The sequence below is a fragment of the Salmo salar genome, chromosome 02 (assembly GCF_965601325.2).
Source record: "Salmo salar chromosome 02, fSalSal1, whole genome shotgun sequence".
Taxonomy (NCBI): Eukaryota; Metazoa; Chordata; class Actinopteri; order Salmoniformes; family Salmonidae; genus Salmo; species Salmo salar.
The window spans coordinates 33155527-33175718 of record NC_138292.1 but is presented as its reverse complement, the minus strand read 5'-3'; the positions used below and the strand labels follow the sequence as shown (position 1 = coordinate 33175718).

The window sequence follows — 20192 nt, the reverse complement described above, 5'->3', positions numbered from 1 at the left end:
CAATTAATTGCAATGTCCGTACTGTGAGACCCTAAGACAGCGCAGACTGCTGTTATAATCTCCACCCGGCACAGCCAGAAGAGGACTGGCCACCCCTCATAGCCTGGTTCCTCTCTAGGTTTCTTCCTAGGTTCTGGCCTTTCTAGGGAGTTTTTCCTAGCCACCGTGCTTCTACACCTGCATTGCTTGCTGTTTGGGGTTTTAGGCTGGGTTTCTGTACAGCACTTTGTGATATCCGCTGATGTAAGAAGGGCTATATAAATACATTTGATTTGATCGTCCTCGCAGTGGCAGACCACGTGTAACACCTGCACAGGATCGGTACATCTGAACATCACACTTGCGGAACAGGTACAGGATGGCAACAACAACTGCCCGAGTTACAGCAGGAACGCATAATCCCTCCATCAGTGCTCAGACTGTCCGCAATAGGCTGAGAGAGGCTGGACTGAGGGCTTGTAGGCCTGTTGTAAGGCAGGTCCTCACCAGACATCACCAGCAACAACGTCGCCTATGGGCACAGACCCAACGTCGCTGGACCAGGCAGGACTGGCAAAAGGGCTCTTCACTGATGAGTCGCGGTTTTGTCTCACTAGGGGTGATGGTCGGATTTGCGTTTATCGTCGAAGGAATGAGCGTTACACAGAGGCCTGTACTCTGGAGCGGGATCGATTTGGAGGTGGAGGGTCCATCATGGTCTGGGGCGGTGTGTCACAGCATCATCGGACTGAGCTTGTTGTCATTGCAGGCAATCTCAACGCTGTGCGTTACAGGGAAGACATCCTCCTCCCCCACACCAGGTACTGACTGTTACTTTTGATTTTGACCCCCCTTTGTTCAGGGACTCATTATTCAATTTGTTAGTCACATGTCTGTGGAACTTGTTCAGTTTATGTCTCAGTTGTTGAATCTTGTTATGTTCATGCAAATACTTACACATGTTAAGTTTGCTGAAAATAAACGCAGTTGACAGTGAGAGGACGTTTCTTTTTTTGCTGAGTTTACTAGCGTACAGTACAAAGGCTACAGTAATGCATAGTATATTGCATCGTTGTTACAAATGTGCAAAAACAAAGTCACACACAATCACTTTTGTATTTAATTTAATGAAAAAAGTACAATGTCAGTTGTATATAATTGACTAACAACATAGCATTTCTGAGTCTCCACTTCAAATGGCCATTATTCAGTCTGCATCTTTTTTCATTTTTTTCATATTAGTTTCATTTTCATCTGTTGCAACTCTGACCTGGGAGTGACGTTTCTTAGCTTTTGGCACTTTGGTCATATTCAGCAACTCCCTCATCCTCTTCAGAGACTCTGCAGCCGTTGGTTCCTCAGGTTCCCCCGTCTCAGTCCAGCTTCTGTTAGGGTGGCTGAGGAGGGAAGGGTGGAGAGCTGTCCCAAACACTTCCCCTAACTTCCTCTGAAAGCTGCCCCGTAGCTTGACAACCAACTCCTGGTCCTTTGAGATAATAAAAAATACACATTCAATGTCATTTGCCTGGTATTTTTGTCTGTAAATTCTCAGGTAATTTGGTAGTTTAGCAAATGCTTTCAGTAGTGATTTTTTGACTATATAAATTACATCTTAGAAGATGTGACAACCTTTGAGTTCATCAACATGGTGTCGAAAAGGACCCAGACGTCAGAGACAAATTCGGAGGGGGTACGGTAAGGGGATGATCGATGTTGTAGCAGCCTTCCATGTATGGAGTCAAGACATATTGAATCTGAGGTGGGCTGAAGAGACAAAAGTATGAGAGCTCTCATTATAAATGTGCTAAATAATAGCAACAGATAAGATTATTTACAAATATCACTAATGCCATTGAGTTACAATAAGCCATTTTGGTCAGGACAGCGTAATCATAAAAAAATAACATGTTTTTAATATATATTTTCATACACACCTCAGCCGTGCTGCAAAGGATGTTTCTGTCATTCTCACACCTTAGAAAGAGTAGGAGATGCTCACATTTCTGTTAGCAAAGAAAATAACAAGATCTGGTTAATGCCAGCATTGAATCTAAGAAGTTGCAGGTCCAAAAGGTCAATTTAAATGCTATCCGACTCAAATGCACAACGGGTGAATTTTACCCGCTGGTCTGCTAGGCTGAGGCACATAGTCCTGTGCCTGTCATCACTGTAGGGGTCTATGGTGTCGGCCAGGTCCTGACAAAGTGAACACTTCCATTCCTCCCTACCAGAGAGGGAAACAGACAGCACACAGCTTTAACACAAGGAACTCAGACTAGAGTATTCCCTCCATATCAACTCCACCAAACTGGAACTTTACACAGAAACTACTACTGTAAATCTTTAGGGAGATTACCAGAAGGAAGGACCAATGGGTGGGATATGACAATCTTGGTGGTAGCCCCTCCCACACTCTACACAGAATAGCGAACCGCCAACAGTGTGACAGGCCGCACAGGTCACATACTGGAGCAGTGGGGGACTCTCTGGGGAGGACAGGGCCTTGGTCCAGAGGAGGCTGTCTGACTCTGGTGGTGTGATGTCATCGCCATGGGACTGCAACAATAGCAGAGGGGATAGATCATCATCATCTTGCTAAGCTAAAAAGGAAAGTAAAGTGCTTTATCACTAACCTTAACCCAGACTTTAAATCAAGAACAAAACATGTAGTGCAGCAACGTGCTTACCTGGTGGTCTTCTGCAATCTCTTGCAGAATAATCTCATCTTTGCTGGCCCCTTGGACAAGCAGGAACTGAGGAAGAGCGCATCCAGGAGTGGGGGTGGAGATGGGTAGCCGAAACATCAAGACCCTGGGTTGCCAGGACCTTGAGTTGTTAACATTGTTGCCATTGGTCAAGCTCGGTGGCTGGGTGGTGTTGGGTTGCCTGGTTGGCATTTCAGTGGCCACCACCAAACCTGTCCTGGTGGGGAGTGGAGAGGGGCCCTCCAGTAGCACTCTAATGCGTGTTGGCAGCTCAGTTCTCCAGTTATTCACACGCTGATGAAGTGACCTGATAGCCTTAGCGTCCTCTTGTTGTTGGTCATAAGCTATATTTTTATTGTTGTGGGGGGCAGTATGGGTCCTACCCACAGAATAGGGTTTACTGTTAGGGTCCGTGTCAGTTTCGTCTTTGGGGTGGTGGGTGTGGGTTAAGACACTGTAAGAGAGATGATTAGAGGTCCTCTCAGTAGACAAAGTCCCTGTGAACGGCAGATCTGAAGAAGTACTGTCTGAGCAGGCAGCTGCCTTTCTATCAGCCCAGGCTGATGGGACCTCCAAATCCATAGCACTGTCTGCCTTTGTGTCAGTCTCCAACTCAGTGACAGTAGAGGTGGGCTCGTTCTCCCTGGCCTGAGAGTTTGGGTCAGGGTCTGCGAGACCAGTAGGAGGCAGGCTTCTATCACAGGGGGAGTCTGCTAGGGCTTTCACCGGGAGGACAGGAATGGGGTTTACAGAGGGAGGCTGATGGAGGATCCACAGTAGCTGCGATTTTGGAAAGTTCCTATTCTGATGCTGAGCTACGGCTGCAGGAGAGGAGGAGCCAGAAGGTGGGTGGCAGTTCTCTACAGGTGAGTATGAGTGGAACGTCCAGGACTTTCCATCCTTACCTCTCCGAGATCGTCCAGGTCCAGGTGGAGGAGTTGCCTTGAACATACCATAAAGTCTAGGTGTGGCCTCGATCAGTGGTTGGAGAGATGGGGAGGTTGGAGGCTGAACAGGGGATAGCCGGGCAGGGTTTGTGGGGACCAATGGTGACTGGACATGAAGTGCAGGAACAAGTGATGGCTGGGCATGGTTTGTGGGGACCAACGGTGACTGGGCATGAAGTGCAGGAACAAGTGATGGCTGGGCAGGGTTTGAGGGAAGACAGAATGGTGGATTATGTATATTCATGGAGGGGTGAGATGGGGCTAGTGTAGATGGGCAGGGCTGGGGTGTCACAGGATGGCTCAATGGAAGTCTTGAAGGGGTGTGGACAGGCAGGGAGCGATAAGGAGGAGGCTCACGGGAGGTGGAGGGCTGGGAAGCTGAGGGCTGACTGAGGGGGTTGGATGGGGCAGTGTAAGAGGAGCGTGGGGGCTGGAAGACAGGGTTATGTGGAGGGGGAACAGAATGGATGGGCATGTTAGGAGCACTGGAAGAGGTCTGGCCAGAGGGAGCACTGGGTCTTTCTTGGTTTTCCAGGGGGTTGTTGTCTTGACTAACATGTGATTGGGCAAAGGGAACAATATCACCCAAAAGTTTACCTGGAAAAAAGGAAGAAAAATAATACTATCGTAGGAGCAATGATATAAATGAGATGGTCAAGACCAGGCGGTCTCAAGCTTGTGTCCTTTGTGGGCTATACTCGGCCTTGTCTTAGGATGGTAAGTTGGTGGTTGGAGACATCCCTCTAGTGGTGTGGGGGCTGTGCTTTGGCAAAGTGGGTGGGGTTATATCCTGCCTGTTTGGCCCTGTCCGGGGGTCATCGGATGGGGCCACAGTGTCTTCTGATCCCTCCTGTCTCAGCCTCCAGTATTTATGCTGCAGTAGTTTAAGTGTTGGGGGGCTAGGGTCAGTCTGTTACATCTGGAGTATTTCTCTTGTCTTATCCGGTGTCCTGTGTGAATTTAAATATGCTCTCTCTAATTCTCTCTTTCTCTCTTTCTCTCGGAGGACCTGAGCCCTAGGACCATGCCTCAGGACTACCTGGCATGATGACTCCTTGCTGTCCCCAGTCCACCTGGCCGTGCTGCTGCTCCAGTTTCAACTGTTCTGCCTGCGGCTATGGAACCCTGACCTGTTCACCGGACGTGCTTGTTGCACCCTCGACAACTACTATGATTATTATTTGACCATGCTGGTCATTTATGAACATTTTAACATCTTGACCATGTTCTGTTATAAAATCCACCCGGCACAGCCAGAAGAGGACTGGCCACCCCTCATAGCCTGGTTCCTCTCTAGGTTTCTTCCTAGGTTTTTGGCCTTTCTAGGAAGTTTTTCCTAGGGAGTTTTTCCTAGCCACCGTGCTTCTTTCACATGCATTGCTTGCTGTTTGGGGTTTTAGGCTGGGTTTCTGTACAGCACTTTGAGATATCAGCTGATGTACGAAGGGCTATATAAATACATTTGATTTGATTTTGATTTGTCCTGGGGTCCCCATTCCCAATGACAAAATTCCTTGGGTTCATTTTGGCATGTTATTTTAACAACACTAAATGGGCAATACTGGACTACCACATCGTTATGTGGCAATCAATGCTAAAACCTTTTTTTCTTGATTTAATCTAAGAATTTTGTTAAGATCCAAGCCAGCAGAGTGTAGGGGAAGGGTACCAAAGACCCTCCCCATATTGATTAAGGGGACCTTAAAACTCATATGCTTGCTACAGGCCTTATAATAGCAGGTCTCACTATTATACTGTTGCTGTGTGTCTGAACTCTGCCACTATACTTTGCATAAGATATCTATATTAGTCATTGTGGTTAAGACCTAGTTGTTGCAAGAACATGCCCGCAGGCTAGGCAAGAGACCGGAACTAGATAAAGAGCTGAGAAGTGAACACTGTCTAGATTGGCCACTTTCATCTCGTGCGACAGTGGAAAATGCTGATAATACTTTGAATTCAGAGAATGCACTGTTCTAGGTATTTGCATTAAGGTAACCTCAACTCATTGGACATATGCATTGATGAAGGTGATCACACCACCAGGGAGTGATCACAGGTATATAATCAGCTGAGCCCTTTGCTGAGCCCTTTGCTGTGTTTCCATTGTTAACTTCTGTCTGCAATTGCATTAATAAAAGTTTGATTGATTTACTTAAAGAAGATATTGTCTGACTGCTGATTTCACCAATAAGCCCATGATTGACAGGGAACAAGGAACCTAACCTGACAACAGCCTACATGAATAGGAGATTGAGTATCTTGACTTACCAAAGGAAGCTATTTGTTTCTTGAAGTCATCCGTAATCACCAGCTGCAACTTAAGCATGGTCCCCGGGGGCTCAGTACTCTGAGTCAAGAGATGCTGTAACTGGGATCCAATCTGTGGAGTGAGAGGAAGGAGCATGTGTCCATAGGGTTGCACATGTGTGTTAATGTGGTAATGTTTGTGACGCAGGATTGGGGTCAATTTGGAATTTCTGAATTAAATTCAATTTCGAACAATAAATTTGAATTGAATTTGAATTGGCCACACCCCACTTAAAGCAACATTTGAATTGAATTTGAATTGAAGGAAGTAACGTTTAATTCAAACTAGAGGTCGATCGATAAGTTCCTCGGCGTACACATCACGGACAAACTGAAATGGTCCAACCACACAGACAGCGTGGTGAAGAAGGCGCAGCAGCGCCTCTTCAACCTCAGGAGGCTGAAGAAATTCGGCTTGTCACCAAAAACACTCACAAACTTCTACAGATGCACAATCGAGAGCATCCTGTCGGGCTGTATCACCGCCTGATACGGCAACTGCTCCGCCCACAACCGTAAGGCTCTCCAGAGGGTAGTGAGGTCTGCACAACGCATCACCGGGGGCAAACTACCTGCCCTCCAGGACACCTACACCACCCGATGTCACAGGAAGACCAAAAAGATCATCAAGGACAGCAACCACCCGAGCCACTGCCTGTTCACCCCGCTATCATCCAGAAGGCGAGGTCAGTACAGGTGCATCAAAGCGGGGACCGAGAGACTGAAAAACAACTTCTATCTCAAGGCCATCAGACTGTTAAATAGCCATCACTAACATTGAGTGTCTGCTGCCAACATACTGACTCATCTCAAGCTACTTTAATAATGGAAAAATGTATGTAATAAATGTATCACTAGCCACTTTAAACAATGCCACTTCATATAATGTTTACATACCCTACATTACTCATCTCATATGTATATACTGTACTCTATAACATCTACTGTATCTTGCCATCTTGATGTAATGTATCACTAGCCACTTTAAACAATGCCACTTTTATATGTTTACATATCCTACATTACTCATCTCATATGTATATACTGTACTCTATACCATCCACTGCAGCTTGCCTATGCCGTTCTATACCATCACTCATTCGTATATTTTTTTTATGTACATATTCTTATTCAGGTAATTGTTGTGAAATTGTTAGGTTAGATTACTCGTTGAATATTACTGCATTGTCGGAACTAGAAGCACAAGCATTTCACTACACTCACATTAACGTCTGCTAACCATGTGTATGTGACAAATAAAATTTGATTTGATTATGATTTTTCAACGCCGATACAGATAATTGGAGGACCAAAAAATGCAGACACTGATTAAATCGGACTATTTTTAAATAATTATTTGTAATAATGACAATTACAACAATACTGAATGAACACTTTTATTTTAACTTAATATAATACATAAATAAAATCAATTTAGTCTCAAATAAATAATGAAACATGTTCAATTTGGTTTAAATAATGCAAAAACACAGTGTTGGAGAAGAAAGTAAAAGTGCAATATGTGCCATGTAAAAACGCTAACGTTTAAGTTCCTTGCTCAGAACATGAGAACATATGAAAGATTGTGGTTCCTTTTAACATTTTAGGTTGTAGTTATTATAGGAATTCCAGAACTATTTCTCTCTATACCATTTGTATTTCATATACCTTTGACTATTGGATGTTCTTATAGGCACTTTAGTATTGCCAGCCTAATCTCGGGAGTTGATAGGATTGAAATCATAAACAGCGCTGTGCTTCAAGCATTGCAAAGAGCTGCTGGCAAATGCAGTAAAGTGCTGTTTGAATGAATGCTTATGAGCGTGCTGCTGCCTAACACCACTCAGTCAGACTGCTCTATCAAATATCAAATCACAGACTTAATTATAATATAATAAACACACAGAAATACGAAACTTAGGTAATTAATATGGTCAAATCCGAAAACTATCATTTCGAAAACAAAACGTTTATTCTTTCAGTGAAATACGGAACCGTTCCGTATTTTATAGAACGGGTGGCAACCCTAAGTCTAAATATTGCTGTTACATTGCACAACCTTCAATGTTATGTCATAATTATGTAAAGTTCTGGCAAATTAATTATGGCCTTTGTTAGGAAGAAATGGTCTTCACACAGTTCGCAACGAGCCAGACGGCCCAAACTGCTGCATATACCCTGACTCTGCTTGCACTGAACGCATGTGAAGCGACACAATTTCCCTAGTTAATAATGCCTGCTAACATGAATTTCTTTTAACTAAATATGCAGGTTTAAAAATATATACTTGTGTATTGATTTTAAGAAAGGCATTGATGTTTATGGTTAGGTTTATTGGTGCAACGATTGTGTTTTTCTTCACAAATGCGCTTTTGTTAATTAAATCACCCGTTTGGCGAAGTCGGCTGTGATTAAATGATAAATTAATAGGCACCGCATCGATTATATGCAACGCAGGACAAGCTAGTTAAACTAGTAATATCATCAACCATGTGTAGTTAACTAGTGATGTTGTTAAAATGTATTGTTTTTTATAAGATAAGTTTAATGCTAGCTAGCAACTTACCTTGGCTCCTTGCTGTACTCGCGTAACAGGTGGTCAGACTGCCACCTGGTTTGCAATGTAATCGGCCATAATTGGCATCCAAAAATGCTGATTACCGATTGTTATGAAAACTTGAAATCGGCCCTAATTAAAATCGGCCATGCCGGTTAATCGGTTGACCTATAATTCAAACCAATTGAACTAAGACATGAAAGCATCATTAATTTGACAAATATTTTATCAAAAAGGATATGCCACTTATTAATGCAAAGAATACACACATACCATTTCAAATATTAGTTTGATTATAACTCAAAGATGTCATTTTCTTTGTCATGAGATGTTAGATTATTCCCTTCCATACTGCAGTTTTTGACCAGATGCATTCTGGGAAATGTATTCTGATATCTAAAAACATTAAGGGAATGATGAATTATTATAGAAAACCCACAACAGGATCTTAAAAATATTTCCAGACCACTGTAATTATTTTAAATGGTTTTAGGAGAATGAGTTTTAAAAATGAAAATGTTCAACCTTATGCTACATGGTATTGGTAACCATACATTATGTCAAAATAAACATTTCTATGGTGATTTGTTGAAAAAAATAAGCCATTTGAATTTCATTGAATTTTATAGAATTCAATTCTACTTCCTTTCATTCAAATTCAATTGAAATTCTGCTTCATGTAGGGTGTGGCCAATTGAAGTTCAATTCAAATTCAATAATTTCAATTAAAGAGAAATTCGCAACTCAATTCAGAATGAAGTGTCTTTGGGGGAGATGGGGGATAAGGCACTCTCATATAAGCCAAAAGAAAAACAAGGAAATGTGTGAGTAGCTTTGTACAGGCAGAACAAGTGGGTTCGTACCTGCCCTTTGCAGGAGAGCAGGGCAAAGAAGTCCTCCACCTTCAGGGCTTTCTCAGCAAAGTCAGCAACATAGTCCTGCCTCTGCCCCAGTTTTCTTAGTGCACTCCGTCTCGTCTCGATCCCTGCCACCTCGGCATTACACATAGTCTGGGTGGACATGAGCAAGCATTTTATCGACTCAAACTGAGAGCAAAATCACATGAACACACACACACACGCACACACACACTTTCTTTAGCTTTCATGGATTGTGTTAGTCTTGGATAGCTGAAATACCTCTATGTTGTTGTAGAGCGACGTGGCTCTCGATTTCAAGAGTTGAACAGTGGCAAAAAGCATTCTCTTCAGGCTCTCCCTCAGCTTTGACTTGAGTTGTGTTATGTCTAGCAATCTGCGAGTGGGAGAGAACATGTGGGTCTTTCCACAAAATTAATGCCTTTTGTATTCCTTTGATATATACAGAACCAGTCAAACGTTTGGACACACCTACTCATTCAAGGTTTTTCTTTATTTTTTACACTTTTATACATTGTAGAATAATAGTGAAGACATCAACACTATGAAATAACACATATGGAATCATGTAGTAACCAAAAAAGTGTTAAACAAATCAAAATATATTTTATATTTAGATTCTTCAAAGTAGCCACCCTTTGCCCTGATGACAGCTTTGCACACTCTTGGCATTCTCTGAACCAGCTTCATGAGGTAGTCACCTGGAATGTATTTCAATTAAAAGGTGTGGCTTTTTAAAAGTTAATTTGTGGAATTTCTTTCCTTATTAATGCATTTGAGCCAATCAGTTGTGTTGTGACAAGGTAGGGGTGGTATACAGAAGATTGCCCTATTTGGTGAAAGACCAAGTCCATATTATGTCAAGAAGAGCTCAAATAAGCAAAGAGAAACAACAGTCAATCATTATTTTAAGACAGGAAGGTCAGTCAACCCAGAAAATGTCAAGAACTTTTAAAGTATCTTCAAGTGCAGTTGCAAAAACCATCAAGCGCTATGATGAAACTGGCTCTCATGAGGACTGCCACAGGAAAGGAAGACGCAGTGTTACCTCTGCTGCAGAAGATATGTTCCTTAAGAGTTACCAGCCTTAGAAATGTTAGCCCAAATAAATGCTTCACAGAGTTCAAGTAAGAGACACATCTCAACATCAACTGTTCAGAGAAGACTGCGTGAATCAGGCCTTCATGGTCGAATTGCTGCAAAGAAACCACTACTAATGGACACCAATAATAAGAAGAGACTTGCTTGGGCCAAGAAACACAATCAATGGGCATTAGCCAGGTGGAAATCTGTCCTTTGGTCTGATGAGTCCAAATTTCAGATTTTTGGTTCCAACCGCCGTGTCTTTGTGAGACGCAGAGTAGGTGAACGGATGATCTCTGCATGTGTGGTTCCCAACGGGGAGCATGGAGGAGGAGGAGTGATGGTGTGGGGGTGACACTGTCAATGATTTATTTAGAATTCAAGGTACACTTAACCAGCATGGCTACCACAGCATACGCCATCCCATCTGGTTTGTGCTTAGTGGGACTATCATTTGTTTTTCAACAAGAAATCACCCAACACACCGTCCAGGCTGTGTAAAGGCGAGTTGACCAAGGAGAGTGATGGATCAGATGACCTGGCCTCCACAATCACCCGACCTCAACCCAATTGAGATGGTTTGGGATGAGTTGGCCCGCAGAGTGAAGGAAAAGTAACCAACAAGTGCTCAGCATATGTGGGAACTCCTTCAAGACTGTTGGAAAAGCATTTCAGGTGAAACTGTTTGAGAGAATGCCAAGAGTTTGCAAAGCTGTCATCAAGGCAACGGGTGGCTACTTTGAAGAATCTAAATATAAAATATATTTTGATTTGTTTAACACTTTTTTGGTTACTACATGATTCCATATGTGTTATTTCATAGTGTTGATGTCTTCACTATTATTCTACAATGTATAAAAGTGTAAAAATAAAGAAAAACCTTGAATGAGTAGGTGTGTCCAAACGTTTGACTGGTACTGTAAGTAGAAGTTGTGCACCAAAAACATGTTATATTAAATGAAGTACCCTTTAATATAGACCTCATGGTGAATGAAATAAATCATACTTTCATTATGAATAAAGACTTACTAAAGTACCAAAATTCTGCATTTTGACATGTCCCTCCGTGCACCCTCCGTGAACCCTCTGTGACTTCTAGGAAGATTTTAACCTATTTACCTCCGAAATTTCTCAACGTTCTCACCATCATTGTAAAGCCCTAGTTATTTTGTTGCCTTGACAAAGTCATTTCTGAAGATTATTATTTATTTCATGTCATTAGAAATTAATCTACGTCTGTCCCTCATTTTATGGTCATCCATGTTACTGTACTCTCGTTTTAATATGGAGAAACAATTCCTTTTGAAATCTGTTTTTAAAAGAAACATTGAACATTTAATTGTCAAATTATAGTGTAAAAGCAGGTGAGCTGGTTCTTCTTTTTTTGGCAATTTTCTGGTGTTTTGTGATGGAAAACTGAGTGGGACGAGCATAACACGTCAACCTGTTACCCATGGATAGACAGGCTAGAAATGTTTTAATTTCAACAACAAAAAATTAAGCTTGCATTCAATTGCCCCTCCCTGTTGCACACAACAGGCTTCCATTCCCCTGTCACAATTGGATTTATGATGAAATTGTCAACCCTGTTACAGTCAACCCTGTTATTTATTTGAAACTTAATAGGGACTTACTATAGTCATATTCTTTTATTTAACCTCTTGAGTTGGGTTAACTAGTTTTTTTATGAAGTTGAACATATGCTGTTTATGACCGAACAGTAAAATTAGATGAAATCAAACATTTTTTGATCAAGTTACACTTCTCAAAAGGCACCGAATTGGTGGAACGTCCCATGTAATAAAATGTCTAGTGGATCATCCACATTAAAGTTTGTCTAATTCAAGCTACATTTCATGACATCTATTGTCTAGATTCCGCTAAAAATATTGCCTCAATCCAAAATTTGTGGGTAGGATATAGCACTTTTGTCTAGGTATTGAAGGCATGGGCCCGGAGGTAAACCTTAACCCTAAACAACCATATAATTGAATAGACCTGCACAGATGCTCAATCTTAGCTGTATTTGCTTACACTAACAGTTTCAATATGCAGCTGCAGTCTTTAGAAACGAACCAAAAACATCCTACTATATTCAGCTGAAGGTTTCTGTTCCAACTAAGATGCAGAGGACGCAGTTGTAAACAATACAGCAGATAGAAGATTTACTTCTGTGACATGAAGTTCATGCCCTGTGACAAGAAACTCCTGTTCCAATATTGTCATTTCATTCCAGTGTAATTGACTAGTTATTACCTGCCGTCCATGTCCAGGAGGCTCTGCTTCACTGCAACTCTCTGCTGCCTCACTCTCTGCACCAGGGACTGAAGCTGATCTTTCTGGCTAGCCATCGCCTCATGGAGGAACTGGAAACTGCATGAGAATGGAAGAGGAGACTCAGGAGAACAGGAGAAGAGAATTCGGCCCAGTTCAAATGCTTAAAGAATCCATCTTGTCCTCCTCTCTTCCTTGAAGTAATCACGTGACTTTACCTTATTTTTTACCTATCGAATTGTGTTTTAGCGATTACTTCAAGGTAGGTAAGGATGCTTCTTCTACAGTATTTGAACTTTCCATGATACTGTGACTGTACTTACAATATGCCAGGAAACTTACCTGTGGTTCCTGTGATCCATTAGTTGGCAGTCTCGACAGGTCAGCTGATCGCAGGTCAAACAGAAGAGCTTGATTGGCTCATGTTTGTGTGTGGGACAAAACACTGTGGCAGCGGAGACTCCTACAGGGGAATAGAAAAATATGATACATTCTAGTATATGAACATGCTATTTCAGTGTCCTGGTATTATCAACAAGTGTTTGACGGCTGTGACTGGCTCAGTCGAATTCTAAGTCAATGTTTGGGAGTGTGTGTGTGTGCGTGCATATGTGCGTTTGTAGTGACCAGATAATAAAATATAACTTGAATATTACAAGGTGTTTGCATAAGATGGTATGATGTTTGAAAAAAGATTTGAGCAGAAAAGATGTCTGTGGATAATTTAATCAAATTCTACATGAGTAGAAGTCTCTGAAAAGAACAGCCATAGTGCTCAATAGCATGGTATTGAGGGTATATAGGGCAGACCTGTTGGGGGTTGGAGCCGTATAGTGTGGTCCTTCGTGACCTTCACTCTTCTGTGTGCAGATACACACTCTGAACACAGCGCCTCTCCACACTCCACACACCAGCCACTCGCCACGAACCCCTCACAACAGGTACACTGCAGTCACAGACGTGATGATGGAATACACAGAATATATAAAGGCATTCACAGGCTATGGGAACAGCACAATCATTGACTGAGTTAATATTATTGATGGAGTTATTCATATTAACCCCCAAAGTGTCTCACCTGGACATTACCAGTCCAGAGATTGTTGGAAGAGTTCTTAATAAAGAGATTATCTTTGACTTCCAGAATATTAAATGGCATGTCACAGGACGGACATGCTGGAGAGAGAGAGAGATCTGGAGAGAGAGAGAAATAGACTATTGTTGTAATGTTGTAACGTTTCCCTTCTCAATGTTTCCTGTCTAAAACACTGTGATTGTCTTGTGGGAGTCTCTGAATAGTCGTTGGTCTCTCCCCTAGATAATGATACCGTGACTTTGGAATTATAAGGTTCTATCTGCCAAAAGTCTAGTTATGAGATATTGAGCATTCTCATATGTGGATCTGGGTTGAGTAAAAAGGTTCTGATACTGAATCATAAGATTCATTTAATTTCAAAAGAAAAGTAAAGCCATTTAATCATTAAATAAAGAGTATCCCCTCCATCCTCCAAACCACAAAATGACAAATACACCATGGATTTGTCCCGTGTGGCTCAGTTGGTAGAGCATGGTGTTTGCAACGCCAGGGTTGTGGTTTCGATTCCCACGGGGGACCAGTACAGAAGGAAAAAAAAAATGCATGAAATGTATGCACTCACTACTGTAAGTCGCTCTGGATAAGAGCGTCTGCTAAATGACTAAAATGTAAATGTAATGGAGTACTAGCAGGATGGCTAAAGCTTAGCTCTGGATGAGTAAACGGATATATCTGTCTGGTCTTCGATGCCCAGAGCAAGCAAACTAGTTATCCATGAAATCTGGTAAGTTTGTATTTTCAGTGAAATTCTCCTTCAATATCTATATAGAACAAGATAAAAACAGGGATGCCTCTCCAATGGGCCTTTAACATGCTCCAAGGTAGCTGTATTTAACTATTTTTGCCATAAAGAGCAGAAGTGGCCAGGCACTATTCAACAAAAGTGCTGAAAAAAAACTAAATAAATGCAAAAGAGCATCAGAACCCATGATATGAATAATCAAGGACATGGAACTATTGGTTTTATCAAAATGTATAGTTTTGTAGCTCAGAACTGTTTTGTTATGTCTTCCTCTTTCACGGCATCACTTTACATCATTTTTTATTGGAAATGCAGAATTGTGTGATTGAATTGCAAATAGAACCAGAACTGTTTTGTGATGTCTTCCTCTTTCATGACATCACTTTACATAATATTGTATTGGAAACCCAGCATTGTGTGATTGAATTGCAAATATAACCCAAATATAACAGGCAAAGCTGTTTGTGAAGATAAAACTTCATGTTTTTTTCCGTCGTAAATTGTGAAGACCATCTAAAGAGCAACTCTGTGAAGGACACCATCTAAAGTCAAGAGCAACTCTAACTGGCTATGTGAATAACTCATTTTTGACCAAAATGTCAGATAGAACAGTCCTTATTCCAAAAGCTCGATACAGTAAATTCACTAAACCCAGTTGTGTTCAACAAAAGTGCTTCATACCTTTCTGCAACCCTGGATTGACTGGGGGCAGGCATGCTTGACAAATAGAGTGCAAACAGGGAAGAAGTTGGGGATATCGCTCATGGTTTAAAGTTAACCCACAGAGGACACAATTTCCATAGGTTCCCGATTCATTTACTACGTCCGGCCCAAACGGAAAGCCACCGCCGCTTTGCCCGCCATGGTACATCTGTGTGGAAGAGTCATTCCGGGATAAATATTTTTTTATGAGAGAAAAACGAGCCTTGCATTACTATTAATAATCATAATGTATGCATATTTAAGGAGAGACGTACCTCCATTGATGATCGTTCGCACGCAAATGAGAATAAAAGCCGTTAAAATGTTTTTGCATTTACCTTGCGCAGGTTCTCAACCAGCGCAAAGCTCCTCCGGATATTCTTTCAGACTGAAAAAAAATATGGAACGGAAGAAGTTTGAGCATAGTCAAAGATAGTCCAGCTAGCCAGAAACTGCTTCTCCCGATCACGACGGTTGCAGTAGGCGAGGTCCATGGCGACGTTGGCTAGCTGAACTCATGCGCAGGATCACGTCATCTGGTCTAACGGTGGTCTTGCGCCGAACTGCGCATGTGCAAGCCGTCAGGTACTGGTTCCACATAAATTAGTTTTTGACGAAAATATGACATTGTGACACTTTCCATCATTTACCCATGATACGTTACAGTTTTGATCCTATTGAGCACGGCCATTGACTTCTCGAACCCAAAGTCTAGGCCTAGTCTGCTTGGTTTGCGCGTTCTTTGAAGTCTCGCAATGTTGCACCTCTGTGTTTAGAAACTCTCTGACATATTATCAGATCCAGAGTCAGTAGGTGGAGTCAGACCTACATAAAGGAGTAGACTGTATAGTGTTGTTGTGTATTCTAGAGTTGGTAGCGTCCATGATATAAGCCTATAGCCTATACTTACGATAGGAAAAAAAAGCATAAATAACACAAAACATGTAACAAAATTAAACGTTTTATTCAACAAGTAATACAATTATCATGAACATAACATGCATACTATGTTTCATTTCTAGTCATTTTAGCATTTGACATGTTGGTTTTAATAAGTGTGACAACAATGTAAATAATGAAAACATAAATAGCATGCTATTATCCATAAGAACTGACATAACGATGCAGTTGAAATAATAATGTTGGGTAATTGCAGATGGAATAGAAGACTATAAAGTAAACCTTTCATTTAACCATCCAATAGGCCTACAACTTTATTAGCCCCCGCAGACACATAACAACCAGGTGTGAACAGACAGGGAGGAGTTAGGGAGTTAGAATACTAGGATGGGGTGGTTGGGAGGGGCCCAGGTTAAAGTGTGATTTTCTGGGTGGTGTAAACTGTTCCCTTAAGTGGTAGGTTTCCCAAGATAATGTTTGACCAGCTCCTCACTGTAGAACGCAGCTACACTTGATTGTCTTCTCCTGGCTCCTCTGGCCGTATTGAATGGTGGCCAGTGTCTGGACTAAGTTCCAAAAGTTCTCAAAGGAGACCCCCCTTCCATCCTTCACTCCAATCTGCTGCAGCAGCTGGCTCAAGCCTTGTTCATCTCCTGCTGTCTATTAGAAAGGTTAGAGTTATAAAGTCCAAACGTTATGGGTGGAGTTAGAAAGTTGGCTGTCAGAAGTATTACAATATAAATGTACTTTTAATCCGTCTGGCTGCATATTTCAAGACATGGCATATGAGGGTGCAGTGGGATACCCAATGGGTTGGACAATACTATTCTCGTCAATCATCTTGAAAAAAACGTACACTTAAACTGTAAATCAACCAATCCTTTGTCGTTAACACAATGTTGAATGTTTGTGGGTGACAGAGAAACAAAATGGTACAGTTTGAGGCCATGTGGCAGAGAGTGATGCGGGCGCTGGAGATCGGGGTGTGAGCATGTGGGTCTGGGCAGGTGTGATGTAGTTGATGTTTGTGTGATGTTGTCGTTTGTACGTGTATGTTATGTTTAAAAAAATTATATATTGAAAAAAAAAAAGTGTTGAAAAATATAACATAATTTATGGTCCATATTTAAAGAGAGCCATCCAAACCGCTCTTATTGAACCCTACCCCACCCCATCAATTCACCCTCCATGAATCAGTAATGGCTGGATAGATGTAAGCGTGCTGAACTACAGTTGAACTACAGTAGGTGGAGCCACAACCTAATTCCAATCTTCTCAGATCCACAAGGGGGAGGCAACACACAGCCAGATGGGAGAGATTAGACTGCTAAGGGATAATTTTGGGACTGCACTTCTATTTGTTTACAGAGGTTGCCATGGAAGGGAAGAATCTGTCATGCAAAATGGAGGGACCTCTCCCTGGCCCAATACTTAAAATGAATTATTCCTTCATTGTTTCCTTGGGATAAAAATGTATATAACATGGCAGGACAGGTTTAAACCAGGGTTAAACTACACATATTTTCTGAATTTAGTGATGTCAGATCAGTGATTACCGCAAGGAAGGAAGGAACAAATTGGAAATATTGGAACAGAGTTGTACTTTACTGTGTGGGTTCATATTACCTTGTCAAGGGTGGGTAGCTGTGTGGAGACCAGGGTCTGGAACTCCTCTGTGGTTAGTGTGTGGGCATTGTTGGCTGCAGCAGCATGGAACTGACTCACCAGGGTGTTCAACGCCAATTCCAGATCTGAGTACTTGTGGTGTGTGAGAGAGAATAACACACAAGGATTAAGAGCAGATATGAAGGGAGTATCCACTTTTTTAATAGTGTATGACAGATAAATTGTACTATGCATAACACAACATAATCATGAGTGTAAGTTACTCATTTGCAATCACATTATGATCCGTATCCTGCACAGTGCACACCTGGTAGTAAAAAATGTATGCGTCACGCACACTACTGTTAGGCTAATGTTTACCCAAGAACAATACCACGATGTGTTAAGCCTCAGGGCTAGTCATGAACATTGTTTAAAGCTTGTTGCTTGACACACCCTTATGATAAAATGGCCTGTACTTTTGAAGCATTTGAATGGAATTCGCCAATTGTAATTAATGAAACCGCTATTACACAGCAGACAGATTATGACATTTCCTAATGTATTTGATATTTCAGCAAATGTTGATTTACCTGCCACAATATCTGCATCATCATGGGGAATTTTTTGTTGTTGCAGAATCTCAGATTCAGAACGAATTGCTACAATTCCAAAATTCAATTGAGGGTGGATTGTATAGGATTCTGACGTGTTTAATTTGTTGACATATACACTGAGTTTACAAAACATTAGGAACACGTGCACTTTCCATGAGACTGACCAGGTGAAAGCTATGGTCCCTTATTTATGTCACCTGTTAAAACGGCTTAAGGATCGGACCCTTTTTTCAATTTTCACCTAAAATGACATACCCAAATCTAACTGCCTGTAGCGCAGGACCTGAAGCAAGGATATGCATATTCTTGATAATCACATTAGCGCATTTTAGCTCAACCATCTCGGGTGGGGGACACACCGATCCTGTAGAGGTTTTATAACTAATTTAATTAGTGTATATTAAGGGGAGGAGACAGGTTAAAAAAGGATTTTAAAGCCTTGAGATATTGATTGTGAATGTGTGCCATTTAGAGGGTGAATAGGCAATTCAAAATATTTAAGTGCCTTTGAACAGGGTATGTAGTAGGTGCCAGGCGTACAGGCTTGAGTGTGCCAAGAACTACAATGCTGCTGGGTTTTTCACACTTAACAGTTTCCCGTGTGCATCAAAAATGATCCACCACACAAAAGGACATCCAGCGAACTTGACACAACTGTGGGAATAATTGGAGTCAGTATGGCCAGCATCCCTCTGGAACGCTTTCGACAGTGTAGATAGAGCCCATGCCCCGATGAATTGAGGTTGTTCTGAGAGCAAAAGGGGATGCTCCTAATGTTTTGTACACTTAGTGTGTATTTCAGCAGAATTTTATTAAACTAATAATTGACTGATTCATTCACTAATTTAACAATCCCACTCAAGCGTTGTAGAACCCCGTCTGTCTGCAATGGCAGCTCTCACAGATTTACCTTCTTTCTGGGTGTTGGCCAAAGCTGCAGAACGTTACTCCTATTCATCTCGGGTAGCCTTTTGCCATACATTGCATATCCATGCGCTGAACTTTGGGCTCATTAAATCCCACTGTACTGCACCTATTCTATGTGTGAGGCGTCTACTTTTACTGTCAATGGTGGCTGGAAACCAATTTTCAATGCAAGAAATTCAGATATTATTCAAATAGCCAAGCAAAATTATAGTCGTTCCTCCTTAACAAAAAAGCGTATGGAAACTGTGCATGCAATGGACTCCATTCCAACGTTTCCGTAGGAAGGGATGCGTGAACCTGATTGATTCCCCGTACTTTCTATTACTCTGCGCCGACAGTCGAGGCACAGGGCACTCAACTGCTCCAAAATAACAGGCACCCAGATTGCGCATTCCGTGTAAAAATGAAATCCACAAGGCCAGTGAGCATAATGTAGGCTAATGATATACTCTGGTTAAATCCCAAAAGTGGTTTCGATTTGTTGCGCTTTAACATGTTAGCACTTCATCGTACATCATGCGCTGATGTCAGGAGAATATAACACAATAAAGTCCTATAGGTGAGAGCCGGCGCCCTAGTTTATAACTTGATGAGTCTCCTGTGCGTTTGAATAACAAATGATGGATATCAAAATAAACAGATAATTAATGACTTAAATATTACTAATGGCAAGAAAACAACTCTCACAAGGTGATATATCATACCTTCGTCGCCATTGAGTCCGTTTTGGTCTGTCCAGTCAAGAGGTAACGGACTAAACTTTTCTTGTCAGCGTTCCATTGCCATCCTGGCTGGAATCTCGTATCCTCCCACAAAAAAAAAAAAAACTGGATTCCACCCCCCGCATCAGACAAGGAATGGGGAGGAGAA

The 20192-nt window shown here is 41.7% G+C and overlaps 2 protein-coding genes across 5 annotated transcripts; both read right to left on the bottom strand.

Annotated features, from left to right (window-relative positions):
* Positions 1 to 1086: 1086 nt before the first annotated feature.
* On the bottom strand, positions 1087 to 15856 carry trim33l (tripartite motif containing 33, like). Of its 4 annotated transcripts, XM_014160857.3 has the most exons (15): positions 15549 to 15856; positions 15253 to 15442; positions 13812 to 13927; positions 13544 to 13679; positions 13076 to 13196; positions 12716 to 12832; positions 9638 to 9752; positions 9362 to 9508; positions 5903 to 6014; positions 2667 to 4228; positions 2336 to 2535; positions 2101 to 2203; positions 1914 to 1982; positions 1609 to 1743; positions 1087 to 1465 (listed from the first exon to the last, which is right to left on the bottom strand). In XM_014160857.3, the coding sequence occupies exons 1-15, from the start codon at positions 15552 to 15554 to the stop codon at positions 1187 to 1189; spliced, it is 3408 nt and encodes a 1135-aa protein (XP_014016332.3). In that variant the 5' UTR covers positions 15555 to 15856; the 3' UTR covers positions 1087 to 1186. The 4 variants fall into 4 exon arrangements, with proteins under 4 accessions (XP_014016332.3, XP_082818169.1, XP_014016340.3 ...); XM_082962043.1 differs by lacking the exon at positions 13812 to 13927 and having other exon boundaries at positions 15612 to 15855; XM_014160865.3 differs by lacking the exon at positions 13812 to 13927 and having other exon boundaries at positions 15549 to 15854.
* A 362-nt stretch (positions 15857 to 16218) lies between these two features.
* On the bottom strand, positions 16219 to 20161 carry s100v1 (S100 calcium binding protein V1). The gene is made up of 3 exons (XM_014160844.3): positions 20027 to 20161; positions 17800 to 17931; positions 16219 to 16833 (listed from the first exon to the last, which is right to left on the bottom strand). The coding sequence occupies exons 1-3, from the start codon at positions 20036 to 20038 to the stop codon at positions 16663 to 16665; spliced, it is 315 nt and encodes a 104-aa protein (XP_014016319.1). The 5' UTR covers positions 20039 to 20161; the 3' UTR covers positions 16219 to 16662.
* Between the last annotated feature and the right edge of the window lie 31 nt (positions 20162 to 20192).

Bases quoted from the DNA above. Each gene is read 5' to 3' on its own strand.
- s100v1 (XM_014160844.3), bottom strand. The intron at 16,834-17,799 runs GTAATATGAACC...CCTTTCTAATAG, and splicing joins AGCTACCCACCCTTGACAAG to ACAGCAGGAGATGAACAAGG.
- trim33l (XM_014160857.3), bottom strand. The intron at 2,204-2,335 runs GTAATCTCCCTA...CCTCTCTGGTAG, and splicing joins CCCATTGGTCCTTCCTTCTG to GGAGGAATGGAAGTGTTCAC. The intron at 1,744-1,913 runs GTGTGTATGAAA...TTGTCTCTTCAG, and splicing joins TCCTTTGCAGCACGGCTGAG to CCCACCTCAGATTCAATATG.